This window comes from Coenobita brevimanus, chromosome 97, assembly GCF_032717465.1.
Source record: "Coenobita brevimanus isolate Jiangsu-jjx chromosome 97, ASM3271746v2, whole genome shotgun sequence".
NCBI classification, from domain to species: domain Eukaryota; kingdom Metazoa; phylum Arthropoda; class Malacostraca; order Decapoda; family Coenobitidae; genus Coenobita; species Coenobita brevimanus.
In genome coordinates, this window is record NC_137050.1 from 40,218,266 (window position 1) to 40,240,693 (window position 22,428).

General features: G+C 42.7%; 1 protein-coding gene across 1 annotated transcript in view; it reads right to left on the reverse strand.

Moving 5' to 3' along the window:
• Nucleotides 1-22,428, reverse strand: part of Secp43 (tRNA Selenocysteine associated protein) — a 160,675-nt gene that overhangs the window by 114,530 nt on the left and 23,717 nt on the right. Inside the window, exon 2 of the mRNA XM_080283279.1 lies at nucleotides 20,977-21,054. Coding sequence (XP_080139405.1) covers nucleotides 20,977-21,054 — 78 coding nt within the window. The remainder of the gene's footprint in view (nucleotides 1-20,976; nucleotides 21,055-22,428) is intronic.

A 22,428-nucleotide genomic window follows, 5' to 3' on the forward strand; every position in this document is an offset into this window, starting at 1 on the left:
CTCTCTTCCTTTTCTCAGGTGGCGGGGCCATCATCACACACACTAAGAGGAGGCCCGAGAGCAGCAGGAGGCCTTGCAGCAAGTACGGCACCACCACAAAAGCGAGCACGTGGGCAGCCATTGCAAAGAGCGTAGGTCCAGTCATGGTGAGAGACAGGCGGGAAGTGGGGAGGATGCAGCGGCGCACTATCGGACGTCGGAGGAATGACGAACCAAAACAATGCTCTCCCGCGGCGCGCGTGGCAAGTTCAAATTACGGACGGCAAAAAATCTATTTTTTTAAAATTTTTTTTGGGGTTTTCGGACCATTTTGGGAATGTTGGATCCCAGGACAATAAGGTCCGGGTAGTGGGGATGTTCAGTTATTGGGCGTCCGGATATTAGAGTGATTACTGTAATAGTAAATGGAGACAATGAGGCAGAAGAGAAGCGGGGGCAGCATGCGGCAGAGACGATCAGCTGATCTGCACGGTAAAACTGCTGCACCCGCCAACTGTACCTCCGAAATCATTGAAGGTGGAAGATCAAAAATGTCAATGTGAGAAACAATTTTTACTAAATTACAATTTCTCTCTCTCTGCCTAGTAGTCAGTACATATGCTGCAAAAAGTACACTATTATTTTCTTAATGGATACATTATTAACCAGGAAACATGGTCCCACGACAGAATATCAAAGGACCCTTTAGTTTACTGGTTAAACCTAACTCTACAATTACAATTAATATCGGCAAGCTGAGAATCCCTACGCATTATCGGGCAGGTCACATTTTAACACCCAACATGGGTCACGTGAACATTCATGCGGATAATATGCTTTCTCCGGGAATCCTCAGAGAGGCCCACAACTCGAGACACACTACAAGGTAATTCAGACACAGCCTCAGATTGCCTCTGCAGGGGTCTCGAACTTCCCCTTTAACCTATGGTAAATATGTATGTACAGGCCCTGGACATAATGTGTCCTGTGGGGCCAACAGGCGAGACATCAGGTCTGCACCCACATTACCACTGCCCTCTCTCTCAATTGACTCAGAAACTGTGGGTGTGGATTTAAACGGCGCAGGAAGGACACATCCCTGACTCGTGGTACGGTGACACACATTGCAGGAATGCAGAAACTTTTCTATTTCCTGTCCCATTCCTGGCCAGAAAAAGTCAGCACGGATACGGTCCTGGGTTTTCCTTTTGCCCATGTGACCTCCTGACACTGAACAATGACCCCATTCTAACACTGCTTAGCAATACTTAGCGGGAACGACGAACTGCAGTCGAACCTCGTCCTGGGGTGTTTGTGACTCACGGTTCAGCTGTCCTTGTTTATGAAGTAACTTGGCTTGACCTCCCCGTGAATACTTAATCACTTTACCCTTTTGCTTCTTCCGCACAGCAGCAAATGCTGGGCAAGACTGTTGTTCTTGCACAACATCTTGACTTCAGATCTTGCGACGATGCATATATCACCGGGGTGACATGGTTCTGAGCCTTGGCCATGGGCCATGTTACTACAGCCGAAGTTTGAGTAGCGCCATCTATGGTGCAACTATACTTGGCACCTGGTATGTTGCCTATTATTAGGTCAAACAAGGGTTCTGGCATGACAACTGCAACTGTCATACCAGTGTAAAATGGAGATGCCACCTGGATACATGCCTCAGAGAAGAATCTCACTGATCCATCAATAAAATGAGCTTGGATCTGTCGACCTGTGTATTCCTCAGGCCGAACTAGACTCTGCCTGACAGAGCAACCTGGGGAACCACTGTCTCTCAGGAACTTTACAAAAATGCCTCCCACAAACCCTGGCTGAACAAGGAAGGCACTGTTACCTGTGGGAGGGCCTGTGGAGGAAGCAGCCAGCCACTGATAAGGCTGCTGAATGAATGATGCAGCAAACATGGTGCCCTGAGAATAAGATACCTGAGGGGTTGTACTCACCGTCTGGGGAGATGGAGCGTTGACCACCTGTGGAGGAGGGTTCACTGTCACAGGGGGACTAATGAACTTTGGGAAAGTACTGTACCTATACTGGTGGGGACGGCACCACCATGCGCTTGTTGTGGAATGAAGGCTGCGTTTGCCTCCTGCCTCCGATACACTAAAGTCGATTGTCCTGACTGAGGGTTACGAGGTTTGTCCTTGTTCTGCTGCTGCTTGGGATACAGTTGCTGGTTAGAGTACAGCTTGTGCTTCTTCCAATCGCGTTGCTACATATTCTGCCCTTGGTCCTTCTTCTGCGGTTTGTTTGGATCTTGACCATTATTCTGAGAACGGCCTTGTTGCTGGAGTTCAGTCTGAGATGGCTTCCCAGACTTGTCAGCTTTCCTGTTCCAGGTCTGTTGTTTACGAGTTTGGTACCCGTACGCAGTGAAGAATGCATCAGCCTTTTCCACCATTTGGCTGGCATCCCTTGCCTAGCAGATCTTAAGCTGAGCCATAAGCTCAGCAGGCCACGACTTTTCGAGCTGCATGCACAGCATAAGGTCAATTATCCCCTCTCGTGGGCAAGGGGTCTCATCTTTCTCCATCCACTCATCTAAGTAAGCAGTAAGACGGTCGAGGAACTGAACAGCAGTCTCCTTTTCTTGGAGACGCGCTCTCATGAACTGATTCCTGGCGTCGTCAACTATGAGACCGTACGCTTTAATGAGTGAGGCCTTCATCATCTCATACGTGAGATTGTCTCCACAAAATCTGTGGAGAATATCGAGGGCAGGGCCCTCAAACAAGCTAAGAAACTGCAGCCGCTTAGCTGCTTCATCCAGCTGGTACAGCTGTGCCATGTCTTCGAAACAAGCTAAGAATGGCTCAATTCACTCGCCTTCCTTGTATGAAGGAAGCTTAAGGCACGGGGTTGCCAGAACTTGTGCAAGGAGAGCACTCGTGGAGCTCGGGTAGGCCACACCAGATATGCCTGAAGCCAAGGAGTCTCGCTTGAGCTTCAGCATCTCAAGTTCATGTTTCTCACTGCCTCGTGCTCGGCACGCTTGTGTTCGCATTGTTCTCACTCGTGTTCATGTTCTCTCTCGCGTTCCTTGCGCTGTTTTCGCTCGTGTTCACGTTGAACTTTACGCTCTTCACGCGCATCACTCTCACGCTGCTGTTCATAAGTGTACTGTGAGAGCACATAGTCTTTAATTTCCTGGGGATTGGTAAGCCCCATATCTTTGGCTTCCTGTACATATATATTTGTAGCCGTAATGCTAACTCAACTAAGACTGTGTGGACTAAGGACTGAGTACTGACTGCTGTATCGCAGAGAAATGCCAATAATCGAAAGTAAAGAATACTGTATAGGCGCAGGCTGATGGTGACCAGTCTTATCTCCTGTGGGGAAGGATTCACTGTCACAGGGGGACTAATAAATTGTGACCAGTTTTATCTCCTGTGGAGGATTCACTGTCGCAGTGGGACTAGTGAATTGTTACTTGTTTTATCTCCTGTGGAGGAGAAATTTATTGTTGCAGGGGGACTAGTGAATTGTGGCTCATTTTATCTTGTTAAATTGGTAGGATTCACTGTCGCAGAGAGACTAGTGAATCGTGACTCATTTTATCTTGTTAAACTGGTAGGATTCACTGTCGCAGGGGGACTAGTGAATTATGACCAGCTCTATCTAGTTAAACTGGTAGGATTCATTGTCGCAAGGGGATTAATGAATCGTGACCAGTTTCATCTCCTATGGAGGAGGATTCACTGTCGCAGGGGTACTAGTAAATTGTTACCAGTCTATCTAGTCAAACTGGTAAAGAAGGGAAAAATGCAACTAAGCTGGAAAAACTCTAATGTAAATAGTAAGATAGTGCCTATGGACTTGATAACAAATACCTAGGTAAGAGTGAGTGAGTATTATTTCATTAGCATATAACTCTTACTTAAAATCAAAAACATCTGAATCACTCTCCCAATTTAAAATTGCTAGAAATCATGCAAAAGCTGTATTAAACCTATCTAAATCAAACTTTCTTCAAAAGCAAGCATCAAAACTACTTAACAACCCCAAAGACAATAGAATATTCTGGTCAACTCTAATTCTTTCAATAATAACTTTAACAAGTCATCTTCCATTCCCCCACTAAAGTCTTCAGATGGCAACATTACAAATGACCCACGTGGGAAAGCTGATATTTTTGCCAGTACATTTGCCAGAAACTCTACCATAGACGATACCAGCCAGAATGTCTCAGTACTGCAACTTGATTCTCCCGATATTGCCCCACTTAAAATACAGACAAGATACATAAAATCCATCCTAGACAATTTACCTACCAACAAAACTCCAGGCCCAGATGGAATTCCGCCAATTGTTTTGAAAAAGTGTTCCCCTGAACTTGCCTCTGTTCTAGCTAAATTATTCAGACTATGCATACGTACTTCTTTATTCCCAAATTCGTGGAAAGAAGCCAATATCCACCCAGTTCCGAAGAAAGGAAGTTCGTCTGACCCCTCCAATTACAGACCAATAGCTGTCACATCTTCTCTTGGTAAGGTATTTGAAACTTTAATTAATAAGCATATTGTTAAACATCTTGAATCCAACAACTTAATTAGTGATAGACAATACGGTTTTCGCCACGAAAGATCCACCATTGACATACTCAATCTCTTAACTCATACCATCCATCAATCAATTGATCTTTTTGGAGAAACTCATGCAGTAGCTCTTGATATCTCTAAAGCTTTCGACAGAGTATGGTACCGTTCCCTGCTGTCCAAACTCCCTTGCTATGGACTAACGTCTTTTGTTCCTTTGATTTCTTCTTATCTCAGTGACAGGAAAATATGAGTAAAAGTAGATGATGTATATTCGAATTTCCACTCAATTAACGCCGGCATGCCGCAGGGATCAGTTCTGGCGCCAACCCTATTTCTGGTTCATATTAATGATCTCTTATCAGTCACTCACAATCCCATTCACTCATATGCAGATGACTCAACACTACATAGTTCATTCACACTCAGACATCCAATTACAAAGTCTAATATCTCAACCTCTCAACTCAGTACAGCCATCTCCATAAATCAAGATCTATCTACAATCAGTGAATGGGGACAAAACAACCTTGTCTCTTTTAATGCTAGTAAAACTAAATATATACAGTTTACTAATAAACAGATATTGCCAGATTCGTCCATTACCTTCAATGCTACTAATATTCCCATCTCCAAAAGTATTGAAATTCTTGGTGTCTCACTTAACAGTGCCCTCAGCTGGACCTCTCATGTCAGATCACTAGCTAAAACCACCTCAAAGAAACTTGGATTATTGTACAGAGTCTGTAACTTCTTCGCCGATGAGCAGTTAGCTATAATTTATAAGAGTCATGTGCGCTCTCAGCTTGAATATTGCTCACCCTTGTGGAATGGTTGTGGAGAGGTTGCATTAAGACAACTAGACAAAATTCAGAATAAAGCAGTTAGAATCATTAACAACCCTGCCATTACATATAAACTACCCCCCCTGCAATTAAGAAGGAATCTTGCCTCCCTTGCATTATTTTACAGATATTTTTTTGCCAAATGCTCAGACAAAGTTGCGTCCATGGTGCCACCTCTCCATGCCTTCCTTCATGCTACACGGGCATCTGGTAGCGCTCATGACTGGAATGTCACTCAACCATATTGCAGAACTTCTGCCTATCAGAATTCTTTCATTCCCCGAACTGCATCTCTCTGGAACTTGCTTCCCCAGAGTTGTTTTCCTCCAAATTTCAACCCACAACTGTTCAAGTCTAACTGTTACAGATATTTTATGAACAGAGGACACCAGTAATCCGGTATGGATTATTTTTTTTTACCCATTTGTTTTTCCTTCCTCCGTTCTGTTATAAAAAAAAAAAAAAAGACTAAAGCTAGGAGTTAATATCCTGGAATGAGATCACCAGATGTCACGGGGGGAAGTGAAATTAGGAATAAATGCTGATATTACTTGAAAGTCACCACAAGGAACTGGCTTGTGAATCAAGTAGTAAGATTTACTTTATTCTGGCTTACTTCGCCAATTCTCTAAGGACAAGAAATTTATAAACTTTCTCAACAGTACACAGTGGAGACTATCTACTCACGAATGCTTTATCATTAGTACTGTTAGCCTCTGAGAAAGTGTGATCTTTACCCCCAGACAATCAATAACTAATAATAATGATGGACAGGTCCTTGCTGGTGCCTAACTCCTGGCTGGTACAAAGGATAAAGTTTTTATACAAAAGAACTGGCCTAAATACCAGTTGTGATTAATATAAGTTTGTGCTAACTGAGAGTAGCAAACTAAAGTGAGCTCAATATGGAAAAATCAAACACCATTAATACATTTAAAATGAGCTCAAAGAAAAGAACTGAAAATTTATTGATTACAATAATATAAATTTACGTTACAGGAATCTCAAAAATGAATTCAAGAGGGAAATTCACTGTCACAGGGGAACTAGTGAATTTAAATAACAAAGGAAATACACTCACTCACTCATTCGAAAGCTTGTCTGACTTAATGCTAGGAAAACGAATGGAAACACTGGTCAGTGGAGAAACGGAGCTAAAGCCACACAAGACTGGGCGTTTCTGATATGACAGGCGCTGCTCGTTGCTCAGCTCACTGCAACTGATCACCAAACTAGGCGGGGAGATACAGGGAATCGTTGAACTGGTAGAGACTGTAGGCGCAAGGAGACCTCCTCTCTCAGCTCTGGCACAGCAAACCTACTCCCATAGCTGCTCCACACTGACTGACTCATTTAAACAATGGGAGGTTCAACGGACGAGGAGCAATGTGAAAACGACAACTACACTAAAATTTTCGCTCAGTGAAATGCACTGTCTATAAAGAAAGACAGTCACTTATGAAACAATGACAATGGTTATGAAACTCATTACGATCTGAGTACAAAAGCGAGACAGTTAACAGTCTGAGCGAAAGTTTACGCATTTCAATGAAATTCATACGTTCCCTTATAAGATACTAATATAACGTTATTTCGTGACACACCCTACCCATGTCCCTGACGGCCTTGGAGAAAGCTCCATCACTCTTGAGCTCTTTTTTACAACTAATCCTTCTGCTTACACTGTTAATCTTTCCTCCCCGTTAGGCTCCTCCAATCACAATCTCATTACCTTGACCTGTCATTTCGCTCTGGTACAGCCTATGGACTCTCCAAAGAAACGTCGGTTGTAGCAAATTGGAGCTGCTGATTGTGAGGCCCTCTGGCAGTACTTCTTTGATTATCCCTGCAATGAGTGTTGCTTCCATGGCCAGGTACCATCTCACTGTGCCCTGCACATTACGGAGGTCATTCTCTCTGGCATGGAAGCATACATTCCCTTCTCATATTGTCTGACTAATGCAAGAAAGCCTTGGTTTTATCACGTTTGTTCTAATGCAGTCCGCCACAAGGAGAGGGCCTATAAAAGGTACCAGAGCCAACCCATCCCTGAATTACATCTTTTTTATGTTTCTGTCAGGAATCAGGCTAAGTCTATTCTTCACTCTGCTAAAAATAATTTCATCCATACTAAATGCTCTCAACTCTCCAACTCGAATTCTTCCTGCTCCTTCTGGCACCTTGCAAAAAACCTTTCTAACACCTTTACCTCATCATCCTTCCCTCCTCTTTTCTACTCTGATGGCTTTGTAGCTATTTCTTCTACTGATAAAGCACATCTCTTCACTCAGACTTTCTACTCCAATCCAACTTAGACAATTCTGGTGCTGTTCCTCAATCACTTCCCCCCTCTCACTTCCTCATGGCTGACATTAAAATTTCTTCAGCTAATGTATTTTCTGCCATCACTGCCCTCAATAATAACAAGGCATAAGGGCCTGATGGAGTCCCTCCTGTTGTCCTCAAGAACTGTGCTTTTGTGCTTACACCCTGCCTAGGTAAACTTTTTTGCCTTTGTCTATCAACTTGTACCTTTTCTTCTTGCTGGAAGTTTGCTCTCATTCATCCAGTCCCAATGAAGGGTGACCACTCTCAGCCCTGTAACTATCGCCCAACTGCTTTAACATCCTGTGTCTCAAAAGTTTTTGAGTCTGTTCTTAACAGAAAAATTTTAAACCATCTTTCCTGTCACAACCTGCTTTCTGATCATCAGTATGGGTTCCGTCAGGGATGCTCCACTGGCGATCTTCTCACCTATTTCAGACTCCTGGTCATCCTCCTTTCGGGACTTTGGTGAAATCTTTGCCATTGCACTTGACATCTCTATGGCTTTCGATCAAGTCTGGCATAAATCTTTAATTTGCAAACTGCCCTCTTACGGTTTCTATCCTTCTATCTGTGCCTTCATCTATAGCTTCCTTTCTGGTTGCTCTATAGCTGATGTTGTAGACAGTCATCGTTCTTGTCCTAGCATTATTAACAGTGGTGTTCCTCAGGGCTCTGTCCTATCACCAACTCTCTTCCTTTTACAATAACCTTCTAAGCTGTACACCTAACTCAATCCACTCATATGCTGATTATTCCACCCTTCACCTTTCCATTCGGTTCCTGCAATGTCCATCTCAGCAGTTACTTCAACAAACAAGGGATGAGGCTGTGGCATACCTAATGTCTGACTTGGCTCATATCTCTGACAGGGGTAAAAATAATCTTGTTGTTTTTAATGCATCAAAGACACTTCTTACACCTATCAACCCGACAAAATCTTCCACAGGAGTACCCACTAATGTTTAGTAACATCCAGCTCAACCCTGCATCATCCTTAAACAAGCTTGAGGTTTTATTCTCTCGGGAATTTTCTTGGAAAGATATTACATCTCTTGTAAAATCTGCTTCCAAAAGATTAGGTGTTGTAAGCCAACTCTGTTCTTTCTTTACCCCTGCACAATTGTTGACTCTATACATGGGTTTTATTCGTCCCTGTGTAGAGTACAACTCATGTGGGGAGGCTCCCCACATACAGCTCTTCTCAATAGGGTGGAGTCAAAGACTTTGCATCTCACTAACTCTCCTCCTATCACTGACTCCCTTCAACCTCTGTCTCTTTGCCACACTGTTGCATCTTTATCTCTTTACTATCACTACTTCAATGGTCACTGCTCCTCTGAACTGTCTGCTTGCATCCCTCCACCTCTACGACAGGCACATAGCACTCGTCTAGCAACAAATTCTCTCATCCCTTTTCTGTCCAACTTTCCAATGGAAGAGTTAACTATTACTCCCAGTCCTTCATTTATGCAACAGGTCAGCTCTGGAACTGTCTCCCTCTGTCTGTATATCCTACTTCCTACGATCTCTAAAAATTTCAAACGCAGTGTGTCGAGGCATCTTGAAATAAACAGATCTTGAATTTAGTCTCTTTTGTATTTTCTTGGAGGGAATGGTTTGCAGGCTCCTGGGCTTTGGTTCCTTCTTCCTTGCATTCAAAAAAGAAAAAGAAAATGCTTTTCTTTCATTTATCGTGGTACTTGAAGCCCTCCACATGACTTCACACTAGGACACACAAAATGCCTTCTTGTCAGATATCTGGACCAATATACCTCAAGAAGTGTGCCTATGGCCCAAGAAATGTTATGTGAGATGATGAGGATATACAGTACAGTACTGACGGGAAGCTGCGAGGAAGTAAGGACTGATAACCCTCTGCCTTTTCATGCTTCCAAAGGATGGGTGAATGCCTTTAGAAAGCAGCATACTGTAGTTTGAAAATCCCTGGCATGTGTGTTAATCTGTGAGAATGTAGCAGTTGCAACTCCCAGTTTATGTGAGATATCACTGAGGAAAATGGTTACTCTAAGGACCAAATTTACAGCATCTTGAGGGAAGTCACGAGGATGTTCAAGTTTTGTTCTTTCCGCCCAACACAGCATTACTGCTGCAGCTCCTCGACCAGGAAGACCAAGTATATCTGAAAATAGCCAACTATAGGAAGTCCTTCCAAACCACCAACACACTGGATGAAATGACAGAACTGGACTGAGAAGTTTGTGTGGTGAGGAGAAAAGGTTGAGACAGACAGCAGGGAAAGCAGGATGAGCTCAGTGGCGAGCAAGGCAGCTGAGGCATGCAAGGCAGCAAGTAGCTACTTCATGCCTCAGAATCTCAGTCATCTTTCATGCAACCTACACCTCTCATCAATCACTCACCAGGTAAGGTTAACAGATGTTTATTTACTGTTTACTTCTATTACATATAGTGCTCCCTCATTATTGATGGGATTTTTCTAGACAGTTTCAACTACAGATGGCTTTTTGAAAAGCCTGGGGATTATTTATTAATTACTTCTCAAGCAGGAAAAAAAAAAAGTTTCAATCTTTCTGCTACGAGTCACTGTCAGTACCTTCCTCCCAACCCACTAGTCATCTACTCTCAACTCTCATTTCCATCAATGCATTTTCCTCTCACTTAAAATAAATAGCAAAATATTCTTACTGCCTGCAGCTCCTGTGGAAAATAATAACATCCCTACTGTATATAAATATGTATGCAGGTAGTCCCACTCTCTCACCTTTGTGTTACATAAACTAGTCACCTTCTTTCAGCTCTACTCACCTCCATCTATGCATCTCACTCTCACTTTTAATAAACAACGAAACATTCCTAATGCCTGTGGCTCCTTTTGCAGAAACTAATAAAATCTTTACAGTACATAAATATGGTTGGAGGCAACACCAGCCTGTCATCTCTGTGTTATGTATGCAGTGAATTGCCTGCTTTTGCTCTGTCCATTTCCATCTATGCATCTTACTCTCACTTTTAATATGTAACAATATTCTCAGTACCTGTACTTGAACAAGCATTCAATGTGGATGAGAAAGGTTTATGGTGGAATGATATGTATAATGGAAATCCACTTTTAACAATTAAAATCACATTAACATATGACTGGTTGCATAAGAATTATATAGTGAACATATAAAGGCATCCATCGGAAAACTGCTATCGATGGGATCCTGGGAACATAACCGCAACCAATAATGAAGGAGACCTGTATTCTTTTACCTATTACCTATTTCTTTTACCTACTCACTCATTCATTCACAATACACTAGTATGATCATGGATATGTTGGCAAGGTGTGTAGTAAACTTCCTGATAGAAGTACAGGGATATAGGCATAAAAAGGACTTAACTTTGGTCCAGTGGTCAGAAGCAATCAGATCTTTATAATAGTCCTGCTACATTCATGACATTTACCAGTGTATCTATACAAGTATGGCTTAACTTGTTTAGTGATTTTAAAACAATTCATTTTTCCATCAATCATCCAGTCCAAACCTGCCTTTTCAGGAATGTAAAGGCTGGAACCTACAATACTCAGAGCAGGCATATAAGATAAGGGCAACTAGTCACCATTCCATGCAGCACTGTGTGAAACTATTAAAAAAAAAAAAAAAAAAAGAGTACAAGATGTCTGCCATTCATAGGAAATCACTAACGGTTGGCACTGAACTGCTGTGGGTTAAGATTTTGGGGGAACTAATCTGGGGATGTGAATTCCAAAAAGAAGCGGTTCTGGGAATAATGGGATTTTGATAAGCAGAAGTTCTGCAATATGGCACCATGATAGTCAAGTCATGTGTGTTACCAGATGCCTGTATAGCATGGGGGAAGGTGTTGAGAGGTGGCACAATGGATGCAACTTCATCTGAGCATTTACCATTATAGTATCTACAAAATATTGCAGGGGAGACAACATTCCTTCTTACTTGAAGGGGAGAGAGTTCATTTCATTAGTACACTATCTGCTTGGCTATTAATAATTCCAACACCTTTATTTTGAATTTTGTCCAGTTGTTTTAGTGCAACCTTCCCATTTCCACTCCACAAGGATGAGCAATACTGGAGATAAGGGCACACAACTCTAACAAAATAAAGCTAACTTCTCATCAATGAAGAAGTTACAGACTCCGTACAATAATCCAAGCTTCTTTGAGGCTGTTATAGCAAGTGATCTAACATGAGAGGTCCAACTGAGGGTACAGTTAGGCAAAACACCAAAAATATCATTAGTTAGTGATGGGACCATTGGCTTCACTGAAGGTAATGTAGGAATCAGGTAATATTTGTCTATTAGAAAACTGAATATACTGTAATTAGTTTTCCTAGCACTGAATGAAACTATATTATTTTGTCCCCATTCAGTGATCTTAGAAAAGATTTGATTTAAGAAGACAGCTGTGCTGAGTTGGGAGTTAAAGATATCACACTTTGTGAACGGGTGGATCAGTGTAAATGAACTGTGAAGCGTTAAGTCATCTGCACATGAGTGAATGGGATTATGGGTGACAGACAAGAGATCATTAATATGAATGAGTAACAAGGTGAGAGCCAGTACTGAACCTTGTGGCAAGCTGGCATTAACTGAATGGAAAAATGAAAATACAGCTCATCATCTGCCTTTACTCTTACACTTCTACTGCTCAGATATGAGATCCGTGGAACTAATGATGACAGGTAATGGAGTTTGAGTAATAGGGATAACTAACACCTTGGACTTACTGTACATCTGCAAAAGTCAGATGTTGTAGGAGCACCTTAACCCACCTTCATTCACCGATTACAGTACATACTTACCACCCAATATGGTACCATAAATGGTTTTCTGTGTTAGAGGAAACCCAAAGGAATGTCACTCAGTGTTGTCATATGAAGTCAGCACTACAATAAGCGAGTGGATGTAAGAGAAGATTTCACTTCAACTAAGAATTTTGTTTGAAGTACAATACAGAACAATACTATCCCTTTGCCTGCTAAGAGTTTTCCTTTCATGACATGAGATGACTGGATGTAGCTTGAGTAAAGCTGTAAATGGATTCACTGTCTATATATACATATATTATAATGATGTGTTGGTGCTGGAGTGGGATGGCTTCACAATGAGGCACTAATATAACCCAGACAGAGTCCCTAGAGAGGTGGTGAAGTGGGCAATGAGAAAGCTTGGCTTGGAGGAGTGGCTGGTTAGGGTGGTTATGGCTATGTATGTGGGTGCTCACACCCAGGTAAGAGTGAATGGAGATTTGAGTGATGAGTTTTCCGTGAATGTTGGTGTGCATCAGCTGTCAGTCTTGAGTCCCATGTTGTTTATCATGGTACTTGAAGCTCTTTCACGTGACTTTAGAAACAGATTTCAGTGGGAGTTGTTGTATGCTGATGATTTGGTGTTGATTGCAGAGAACAAATGGGAGGTGGAGGAAAGGTTTAGGAAGTGGAGAGATGGTATGAGGCACAAGGTTTTAAGGGTAAATGCAGATAAAACGAAAGTGATGATATCTAGGGCTGGTGGCGGTACTGTCAAAGACGAGGGAGAGTGGCCATGTGCAGTCTGCCACAAGGGCGTGGGAAGTAATTCCATCTTGTGCAGTGTGTGTGATAAATGGGTGCATAAGAGATGTAGTGGTATCAGAGGTAGACTGCGAGATAATGCTGATTTTATGTGTACGGCGTGCCGGGGTGAGCAGGTAGAGATTGTCAGATGTGAAAGGATTGAACTTGCTGGTGAATCTCTTGAGTGTGTGGAAGAGTTTTGTTATTTGGAAGACATGTTGTGTGCTGGAGGTGGGGCTGGAGCTAGCTCTGTGGCTAGGGTGAGAAGTGGTTGGAAGAAGTTCAGGGAGCTCTTGCCTCTCCTGACATTGAAAGGACTCTCCCTACGTGCTAAGGGGTCTTTGTATGCAGCATGTGTTAGGAGTGTAATGCTGTATGGTAGTGAGACCTGGGCAGTGAAGGAGGAAGATATTCGCCAGCTCAGACGTACAGAAATGACAATGATTAGGTGGATGTGCAGTGCATCCCTGCGTCCAAGGCCTGGAGGGGCTGGGTTTACGATGGAAGAGTTGAGAGGTAGGATGGGACTGGAGTGTATTGGTGTTGTGATGAGGAGAGGTAGACTGAGATGGTTTGGACATGTGGAGAGGATGAGGGATGATAATTGGGTGAGGAAGGTGAGAAGTGTTATTATTGGGGGTGGGGTTATGAGGGGTAGACCAAGAAAGACATGGGACGAGGTCATTAAGTGTGACCTCAGGGTTAAGGGACTGAACAGGGAGGCTTCAATGGATCGTGCAGCGTGGAGAGCCGCCATTAGGTGACCAAGGCCGACACATGCAGGCATGTTGGAGCCTTTAAAAACGAATGAAAACGAACGAACGAGAGGGTCCTCTGCCTGATTATACAAATTTCCCTGAACATCCTCCCTATTCCCCCCAAAAAGAGGATGGTGGATGGCAGAGGGGGGAGGGGGAACTTCAGCCAGCAGTCCAGAGTCCACTGGGTTCACGTTTAGATAAGCTGGGGACCACAACAACAACAAAAAGATGTGTTCCATGCCTGCTTGGGTCAGCCTTTTTTCACCTGATGGCTGCTTTTCAAGCTGCACTATCTCTCCTCCAACAATCCAGTCAAAACTGGTCCATTCTCAGGATCCTGACCCAATTTTTCATTAGTGTACCTGGAGGGGCTATGCCTTCCACTTGCAGGTCAGTACAACACTTCAAATACTCTCCCATCTTCTCCTTACACATTTAAATCAAAGACTACCCATTCATATCACTACTCACTGTCCATGTGTTCTCTTAAATCTGCATAAGTTATCCATCAGTGTCACTCTCCCCATTCATCTCACTACTCTCTTTCATTACAATCAGTTTTGCAAACATCTTCTTCCTTTACTGTCTATGTTTTGCAACAACTGAGCATCACGCTTCAAACATTATACAATACATCTGTTTGCTATGTGGCAGGTCACTATAATAATGGACGAAAAGTTAGACCCATTTTCAGAATAACCATGGCAAAATGATCACAAATCTGCTACAATGTTATTTGCAATGGCTGTCTCCAAGAATCTCATGTGGACGTTGTGGGATATTATATGTAATTTATGTGTGTAATAATAAGGGCTGTATATTCAACTAGTTGGCTACCCTGCTGAAAGGCAGCACTGCCGCTTCAAGCTCACATCAATCGGGACCCGCCACTTGTGCTGTAAGGAATCTCTGTGTTGTTGAGGAGTATTACTTCATTTTACTTTTTTTGTTGTGCACTTGTACTCATATTGGGCAATAACAGAAACTACACTGAAGTGACTCACTTTTTCTGTGACCCTGCCAAGGGTCACACACGTGGTGACGCACACAAGCCAACAGTTGGATGTCTGATCCAACATGGTCATCCAGGGTTTACATGCACAGAATCCCCATCTTGGACCTCTGCACTGGTGGCCTCCTCCACATCACCCCTCTGAGGACCCCATATCACTAATCCACTCACTCACGTGTCCCACGCCAGTGATTGTCTTCCTTGTGTTCTCTGAGTTATCTAACATTCTCGCTTGTGTAAGGTCATTGTACTGCCATCGCTATCACAAACAACAGTACAAGTATGTAACAAATAGTGCAGAGCACAACAGTTGCTGAGAGATAACATTCTGTGTGTGAAACAAGTGATATCATGTCTGGTGCTTCCCCCAGTGGAAAGCAAGGTCCTACTGATGTTGTCGAGGGTAAGGTTAAAGGGGCAAGGCACAGCCTTTCCCCTGATGTAAAACAACACACTGCTAAGGGCCATAAGGAGGGACAGAGAGTTAGCAAGATTGCCGAGGCCCTAAAGCTGCCCAAGTCCATGGTCTTGACAATGATAAGAAATCAATATGCTGTACTGGCGACATTGCAGAACATGCCTTCCCTGACTGCTAAATGACTAATCACAACATGGAAGCCTATAAGGGAGGAGACTGAGTGTCTCCTAGCTCTGTGGGTTAATGAACTGAACAGAGTAAAGCAGCCCCTTCACTGAAGTTTAATATGCACTAACACTCTCAATCTGTGAAAGAATCTCAGGGATAAACAAGGCATTGAGCCCAAGGAGTTGAATGGCAGCAAGGATTGGTTTAAGGAGTTTAAGGCCTGTGCTGGTCTTAAACATGTGACCACACATGGCGAGATTGCTAGTGCTGACCATGTGGTGGCTGAGATCTTCCCTGCAAAGCTGAGAGCAATCATAGAGGAAGAGGGATACTTAATTTCTACAAGATGAGCCTATTTTGGAAATGTACCTCCCAGATGATATACTTCAGCAAAGAACGATGTAAATCAGGGTTTATGGCAGCCAAGGACAACTTCACCCACCTCCTTGGTGCAAAAGCAGAGGGTGATCTGAAGCTCTTACCACTCCTGGTGTATCACTGGGAGAGCCCCTGAGCCCCGGCAGAATTCATGAACCTTCATAACCATGGGGTTATTTGGATGAGTAACTCTAGGGCATGGCTGACCTCTGCACTCTGTTCCTCTTACATGGCAAGATACCTATATTACCACCTGCATGACTACGCCTGCCAAAACAAGCTTGCTAACTGTTTCTCCTGTTGGTTGCCAATGCCTTGAGCTACCTAAGGGCAAGGAGGACTGGGTGGAAAATATCAAAGTGGTCTACTTGCCCCCCATCACAACACTGTTGCTCCAGCCAATGGATCCGTGAGTCATCGCCGCATTCAAAGCCTGCTACCTCCATTGCACCATAAAGCAAATGGTGAAGGTAAGTGATTCTGGGGTGAGTGACATAGTGCGGCAGTTCTGGAGGAACTAAATATCAAGCACACTATCGACAATATCACAGCGGCATGGAAGAAGGTACAGCAAAGCACACTGATCACTGGTGCAGAATGACCTGGAGGCATGCACTTCTTCACAGGGTTATCAGCAGTGGGGAACATCCGTTGTGACATCCTCAACCTCTCACATGAGGCAGGATTTAAGGATGTCAACGAAGATGTGTAAGAGGCCCTCAACAGCAACACTGAGCAACTCCCAGTGGAAGAGCTCACTAAGCTAAGGGAATGGGTGGCAGAAGAACAAGAAGATGGTGGTGGCAACAAGGATAAGCACCTTTGTGTTCTTGATATTAAAACCTTGAAGGAGCTCCTTGTGCTAATGGGCAAGGGAATTGCATACAGTAGGTCTGGGACAAGGGCCAGAACTCGGTGAGGTGTGACGTGTTGACGCACAGCATCCAACAATGCTTGATGCATACAGGGAGCTCCTGGCAACTACAAAAAGGCAGCACAGCAGACATGCCTAGGACATACTGTACTTCAGATGGGCTGCAGTCTTCTTTTATTTTTTTTTTTAAGGCTTCATGGTCATGGGCCCCCCTCCTTATCCCCAATGAACCCATGTTATATCGACCTCACTATATTGTACCATAAATCGCTATGTGATTGTGTGACATCTTCAGGAAAAATATATAGGAAAGAATAGGGAGCTGTACTTTGTTTCTGTTGATTTGGAAAAGATCTTTGACAGAGTCCCCATGGAGGCAAAGAAGTGGGCAATGAGAAAGCTTGGGATTGAGGTGTGGCTGGTTAGAGAGGGTATGGCAATGTATGTGGGTGCTCACACCCAGAAGAGACTCAATGAAGATCTCAATAATGAGCATTCTGTGAATGCTCGTGTGCATCAGGGGCCAGTCTTGAGCCCCTTATTGTCTGCCATGGTGCTTGAAGCTTTCTCATGTGACTTCACAAATGGACTCCCATGGATGATGAATGCTGATGACATGGTGTTGATTGCAGAGAATGAAAGGGAGGCAGTGGAAAGATTTAGGAAATGGAGAGACAGACTGGAACACAAAGGTTTGAGAGTTACTGAGGATTAAATAAAAGTACAGTAATGATATCCAGGGTTGGCGGCAGTACTGTCAAAGCAGAGGGAATGTGAATGTGTGTAGCCTGTAGCGACTGTCTACTGTGAAAGGATTTTTCTTGTTGGAGAGTCTCTCAAGTATGTGGAGGAGTTTTGCTATTTGGCGTACATGTTATGTGCCGAGGGTAGTGCTGGAGCTAGCTCTGTGGCTTGGGTAAGGAATGGTTTGAGTTAGTTCATGAAGCTGCTGCCTCTCCCAACACTGAGAGTGCTCTCCCTCCATGCTATAGGATCTCTGTATGCAGCTTTGTGTTAGGAGTGTAATGCTGTATGGTACTGAGACCTGGGCAAAGCAGGAAGAGGATACTTGTGGGCTCAAACGCACAGAAGTAACATGATTACATGGATGTGTAGTGCGTCTTTGAATGTGAAGCCTGCGGGGGCTAGGTCTGTGACTCAAGAGTTGAGATGAAGGATGGGATTTGAATGTACTGATGTTGTGATAAGGGTGGGTAGATTGAGATGGCCTGGGCATGTTGAGAGGATGGAGGACGACAACTAGGTGCAGAAGGTGAGAGGTGTGAACTTCGAGGGTCAGGTTGTGAGAGGCAGACCAAAAAAGACCTAGGATGAGGTTATAGTGTGACTGCAGGGATAAGGGACTGAACAGGGAGGCTGCCTGAGATCAAGCAGCATGGAAAGGCATTGGTAGGTGATCAAGGTTGATCCATGCAATCGTGCTGAAGCCTTTGTATGTGATAATACAATACCAAGGTGGCTATAAAACTGGTTACACGAAGCTACATATCCAGTCATGATATACTCAATAAACACTTACAACAGCACAATACCTGCATCAGAAGTCATACAGTAACAACCTAAAGCTGCATAATACCATGTACTGTACAAGCAAAAGAAATCACAATATAGTGATATAACATTTACCTAACAATAAGTCCAAACTCAAACCACGACTTGACCAGGCCTAGCATTTTGGGAAAGCCAGTTGGTCAGCTGCTATGAACAGTCCCCAAAGATTGAGTTTACACTGTAACTATCCAACCTGTCATGACATCCAGTCATAACAGTCAGTAATTACACGAAGATGCACAATACCAGCAACAGATTATCATATGAAGTCCAGTATCACAACACTCAAATCTGAGTATCGAAGAAAACACAACCAACACCACACTGCCAAACAATAACAATTGTGTAGTGTTACAAATTTAGCAATTTGCAGCAGTATCTTCACATTAGCAGTAATTTTTAATGCCTAGTGGCAAGAAATCCAGGTGTATTATGGAGACTTAAAGTGTGACTTGAACTCTAGCTTTATTTTGAAGATTTTTACAAAGCAGCAAGAAATCTAGCTTTGAGATTTTTACAAAATGGCAAGAAATCTAGCAACAATATGGAATTTTTTGACAGTTTTATGAATATTCTGGAGATTTTGTACTTTTTTTTTTTCTGGTGACCTGGGGATTTTTGTATTTAGCCACATTCCAGTGGTATCTGAGAAAGTGTTTAACAACAATCGTAGCTTGGACTTAGCAACCCTATGCTGCATCAAGGGTAAGTTACTGCCAAAAGGATAAGTTCTGTATGGAATGCTGTATCATACCTGGAATTCTGATAAATGAGAACACCAACTGAATATTCAGGTATGGTGCAAAAAAATGGCAACTTGGGTAAGCAAAAAATCGGATGATGGTGGTTTGAGTTTCAAGGGTTGCCCGAACAACTTCTATTCTTTCTCAGGTTATATCTCATGCACTGGTCAGACAAAGCATCAGTCATGCCTCTTTCCAGCATAAAAATAACTGCATTCAAATTATACTGAATTCACTTTCTTTTATCATGCTCTCAATGACCCTTTCCTGGCTTTCACTGTCTGATCTATCAGTTTCAACCCTCTTTCAAACCCTGCAATCCAATATTGCTAAATTCTACCCACTGCACCACTACTTAAGCACTGTACTGATACAATTCAGTAATGCACAACTATAACTCAATTCAATCCTTCTACCTACCTCTCTACTACCTAAAGCTACACCCTATGTTTGGGGTGGCTACAACAAAAGGACCTCCAGGCAGTTGTCTCTACTCATGATTCTTTTTTCCATGACAATCATCCCTCCCTTAAATACTCTTGCACCTTATTTTGATATCTCCTTCTCAGTCTCCCTCTCCTTCTACAATCCATTTTTTTTTTTTTTTTACGTGTCCGACTCCGGGCAAAGGCTCAGGGCCTATTTCTTGGGGGCAGTGGCCCATCCCAAGGCCCAGTAGTCCCCCTACAACTCCACATGTCACCACTTCGGCGCTAACACCCACCGTCCATATTGAATACATGCTAGGGCTGTCTCATACAGAACTAGTGTACTGGTATTAGCGGGGGTACTTTTATGACATGTCGGCGGGTCATCTGGTAGATCAGGAAAGTCTGCTTTTAGGAAATTCAAATCCTTAAACTGTTCCCTGCCCCAGCCGGAATTCGATCCTGGGTCCACTACCAAATCACTAAATGATGTGTTTTTGTAGTTTATACCAGCTACCTTGAGATGACTATATTCAGCTTGGGAGAACAACCTTGTGGTAAAGAGGCTGATGGCTTGATGCACGACATATCTTAAGCCTTCCAGTAAAAAAGACATTGAACAATATTATCTGGAGGAAACAGTAAAATATAAGAGACCCTCTGGTTGACAAGGTTAATCTCTTCAGCTCAATGACATGTTTTTCTCACTCATACTGGCAAAAACATTACCGGTAGTGATACCATTCAACTTATAAAAGAAATTTTCAGACTGAAGGGATTCCCTGGGATTATTTCTGACCCCTTCAGCACCCGGATGTCTTCCATAAATTCATCTCCATGACCCCCTCAATCTGATTACAACTTTTCATATTGCTCCAGCTCTACAATTTTATTCAGCTCTGGAAAGAAATTTTACTTTTAAGGAATTAATGGAAGCTGAACCTAACACCTGCAAGTCTTAAAATCTCTCCAAAGTATGGCTGAATGATCTGAAGACAGTATTATTAAAAAGACAGTAAAATATACATCATTCGACAGTGGAATTTAATGGGTGAAATGTTACTTCATAAAAAATCCCAACCATGACAAGGTTCCATCAGTTACTTTGGAATGTGGAAGGTCTACCACCCAAATAACCAATACAATGAAGGCACTTCGTTTTCCACTTCAGTCTTGAAACACAATTTCAGTGCAGCACTAAGACAAATGTTCAATAAATCATGTATCTCTAAAATACGAGAAAAATACTAAACTACTCTGCTAAACTTGCAGATTTTTGATCAATGAATAACAGTAGCTCTAGTACAACAGCAACAAAGAAGTACACTCAATAGCTTATTATGTAATGCTCTTACCTTCACATTTTGCACATTTTCTTCTCCCAGGGTTCTAAATGCAGCGATGATGAAGTTTTCATCCATATAATCAGCCAGCTGTGAAAAGATAATATCAATTACAGCATGGTCATAAAAACACACCTTGTGAGGTGGAGGTCTTTACTGAGTAACAACATTTTGTTCTGCTGAGTTCTGTCAAATTACTAAATCATACATACAGAACACCTGCTTACATACCTTGGTAGTGGTGGGAAGGAGGAAGAGAGGGTCAGGTGCAAAGACAGGTGGTGGTGATGTGAAATGAAAGACAATGAGAAAGGATAAAGAAGAAAGGAGTGTGGACCTACCCACCACGTGGTCATTATTACAAAAGAAAAAATTACATATATACACAAATGTACACTAATCTGCTTAAGATGCATTAATATAAAAAATGCATATAAACAAACAAAAGAATAAAAGTAAAGAAACAAGAACAGCCGTGGCAGGCTGATTGGGCCACGCTGGGCTGCTCCTGCCACAGCTATGCTTCATTTACAATGTGCCTGTCTATGTTGGCAAAGGGTGTGTTGTTTAATGTGCCTTAAGTGATGTTCTGCTCCTTTGGTGAATACTCTGTATTGTCCAATCAGTTTTCTTGTAGTCTGTTTGTGTAAATGATGTATGAATGCTCTGCTCCGGAGTGCATTCCTGTGCTGACAATGACAGGGAGGTGGTCTGAAGGGAAGCTGGGTTACATTCGCCAGGTGGTGGCATGTCAAACTGTGGGCAAACTGAATGTGATTGCTGGGGTGGAGAGAGAGTGGAGTGCATGGTGTAGGTGTTGATGTATTGTGAGGTGTTGCTGAGAATGTACATGCTGCTTAATATTGAACTGTATTGCATTGTCATGGCCTCAGCAGTTGTCTTGGTTGTGTTTGCCAGTGACAGTGTTTTTAGTGCTAAACTCCCAAGCAAGTAAGTAAACAATAAAAAATGTTAAATTTTTGTTTGTGGCCACAGATGACAATGTGTGAATGCATTTTAATTATGGTGTCATTCTGGAAACGTGATTGTGATTGAAGGAAGAAGTAAACACCACTACATCAAGTGAGTGGATGATGGCTGCACTACTCTCATTCTCTATATTCAACAAATTCATAAACGGCTCATTCCATCTGCTCACCTGCTCTACATTCTCCACCACCCTCCCGTGATTTTAATCTTTCACTCTTATACTACTTCCCTTATCACCCTGTCTAACTTTTTTGACCACCTTCCAGAAGTTTCTTACATTCTCTCTATTCCACATTCAGATTTCTTTCAAAGTCCTCAACCACTCTTTTCTTACTTTATCTTGCCAGTATTATCACTTCTCTCCTCTTCTACACTTAGCTAAAACTCTTTTCCATCTATCCACATCCTCGATTCCTCTACTACCCATCCAGTCACTATAGCTATGCTCTCTTCTTTTTGTCTATAATTTGTTTC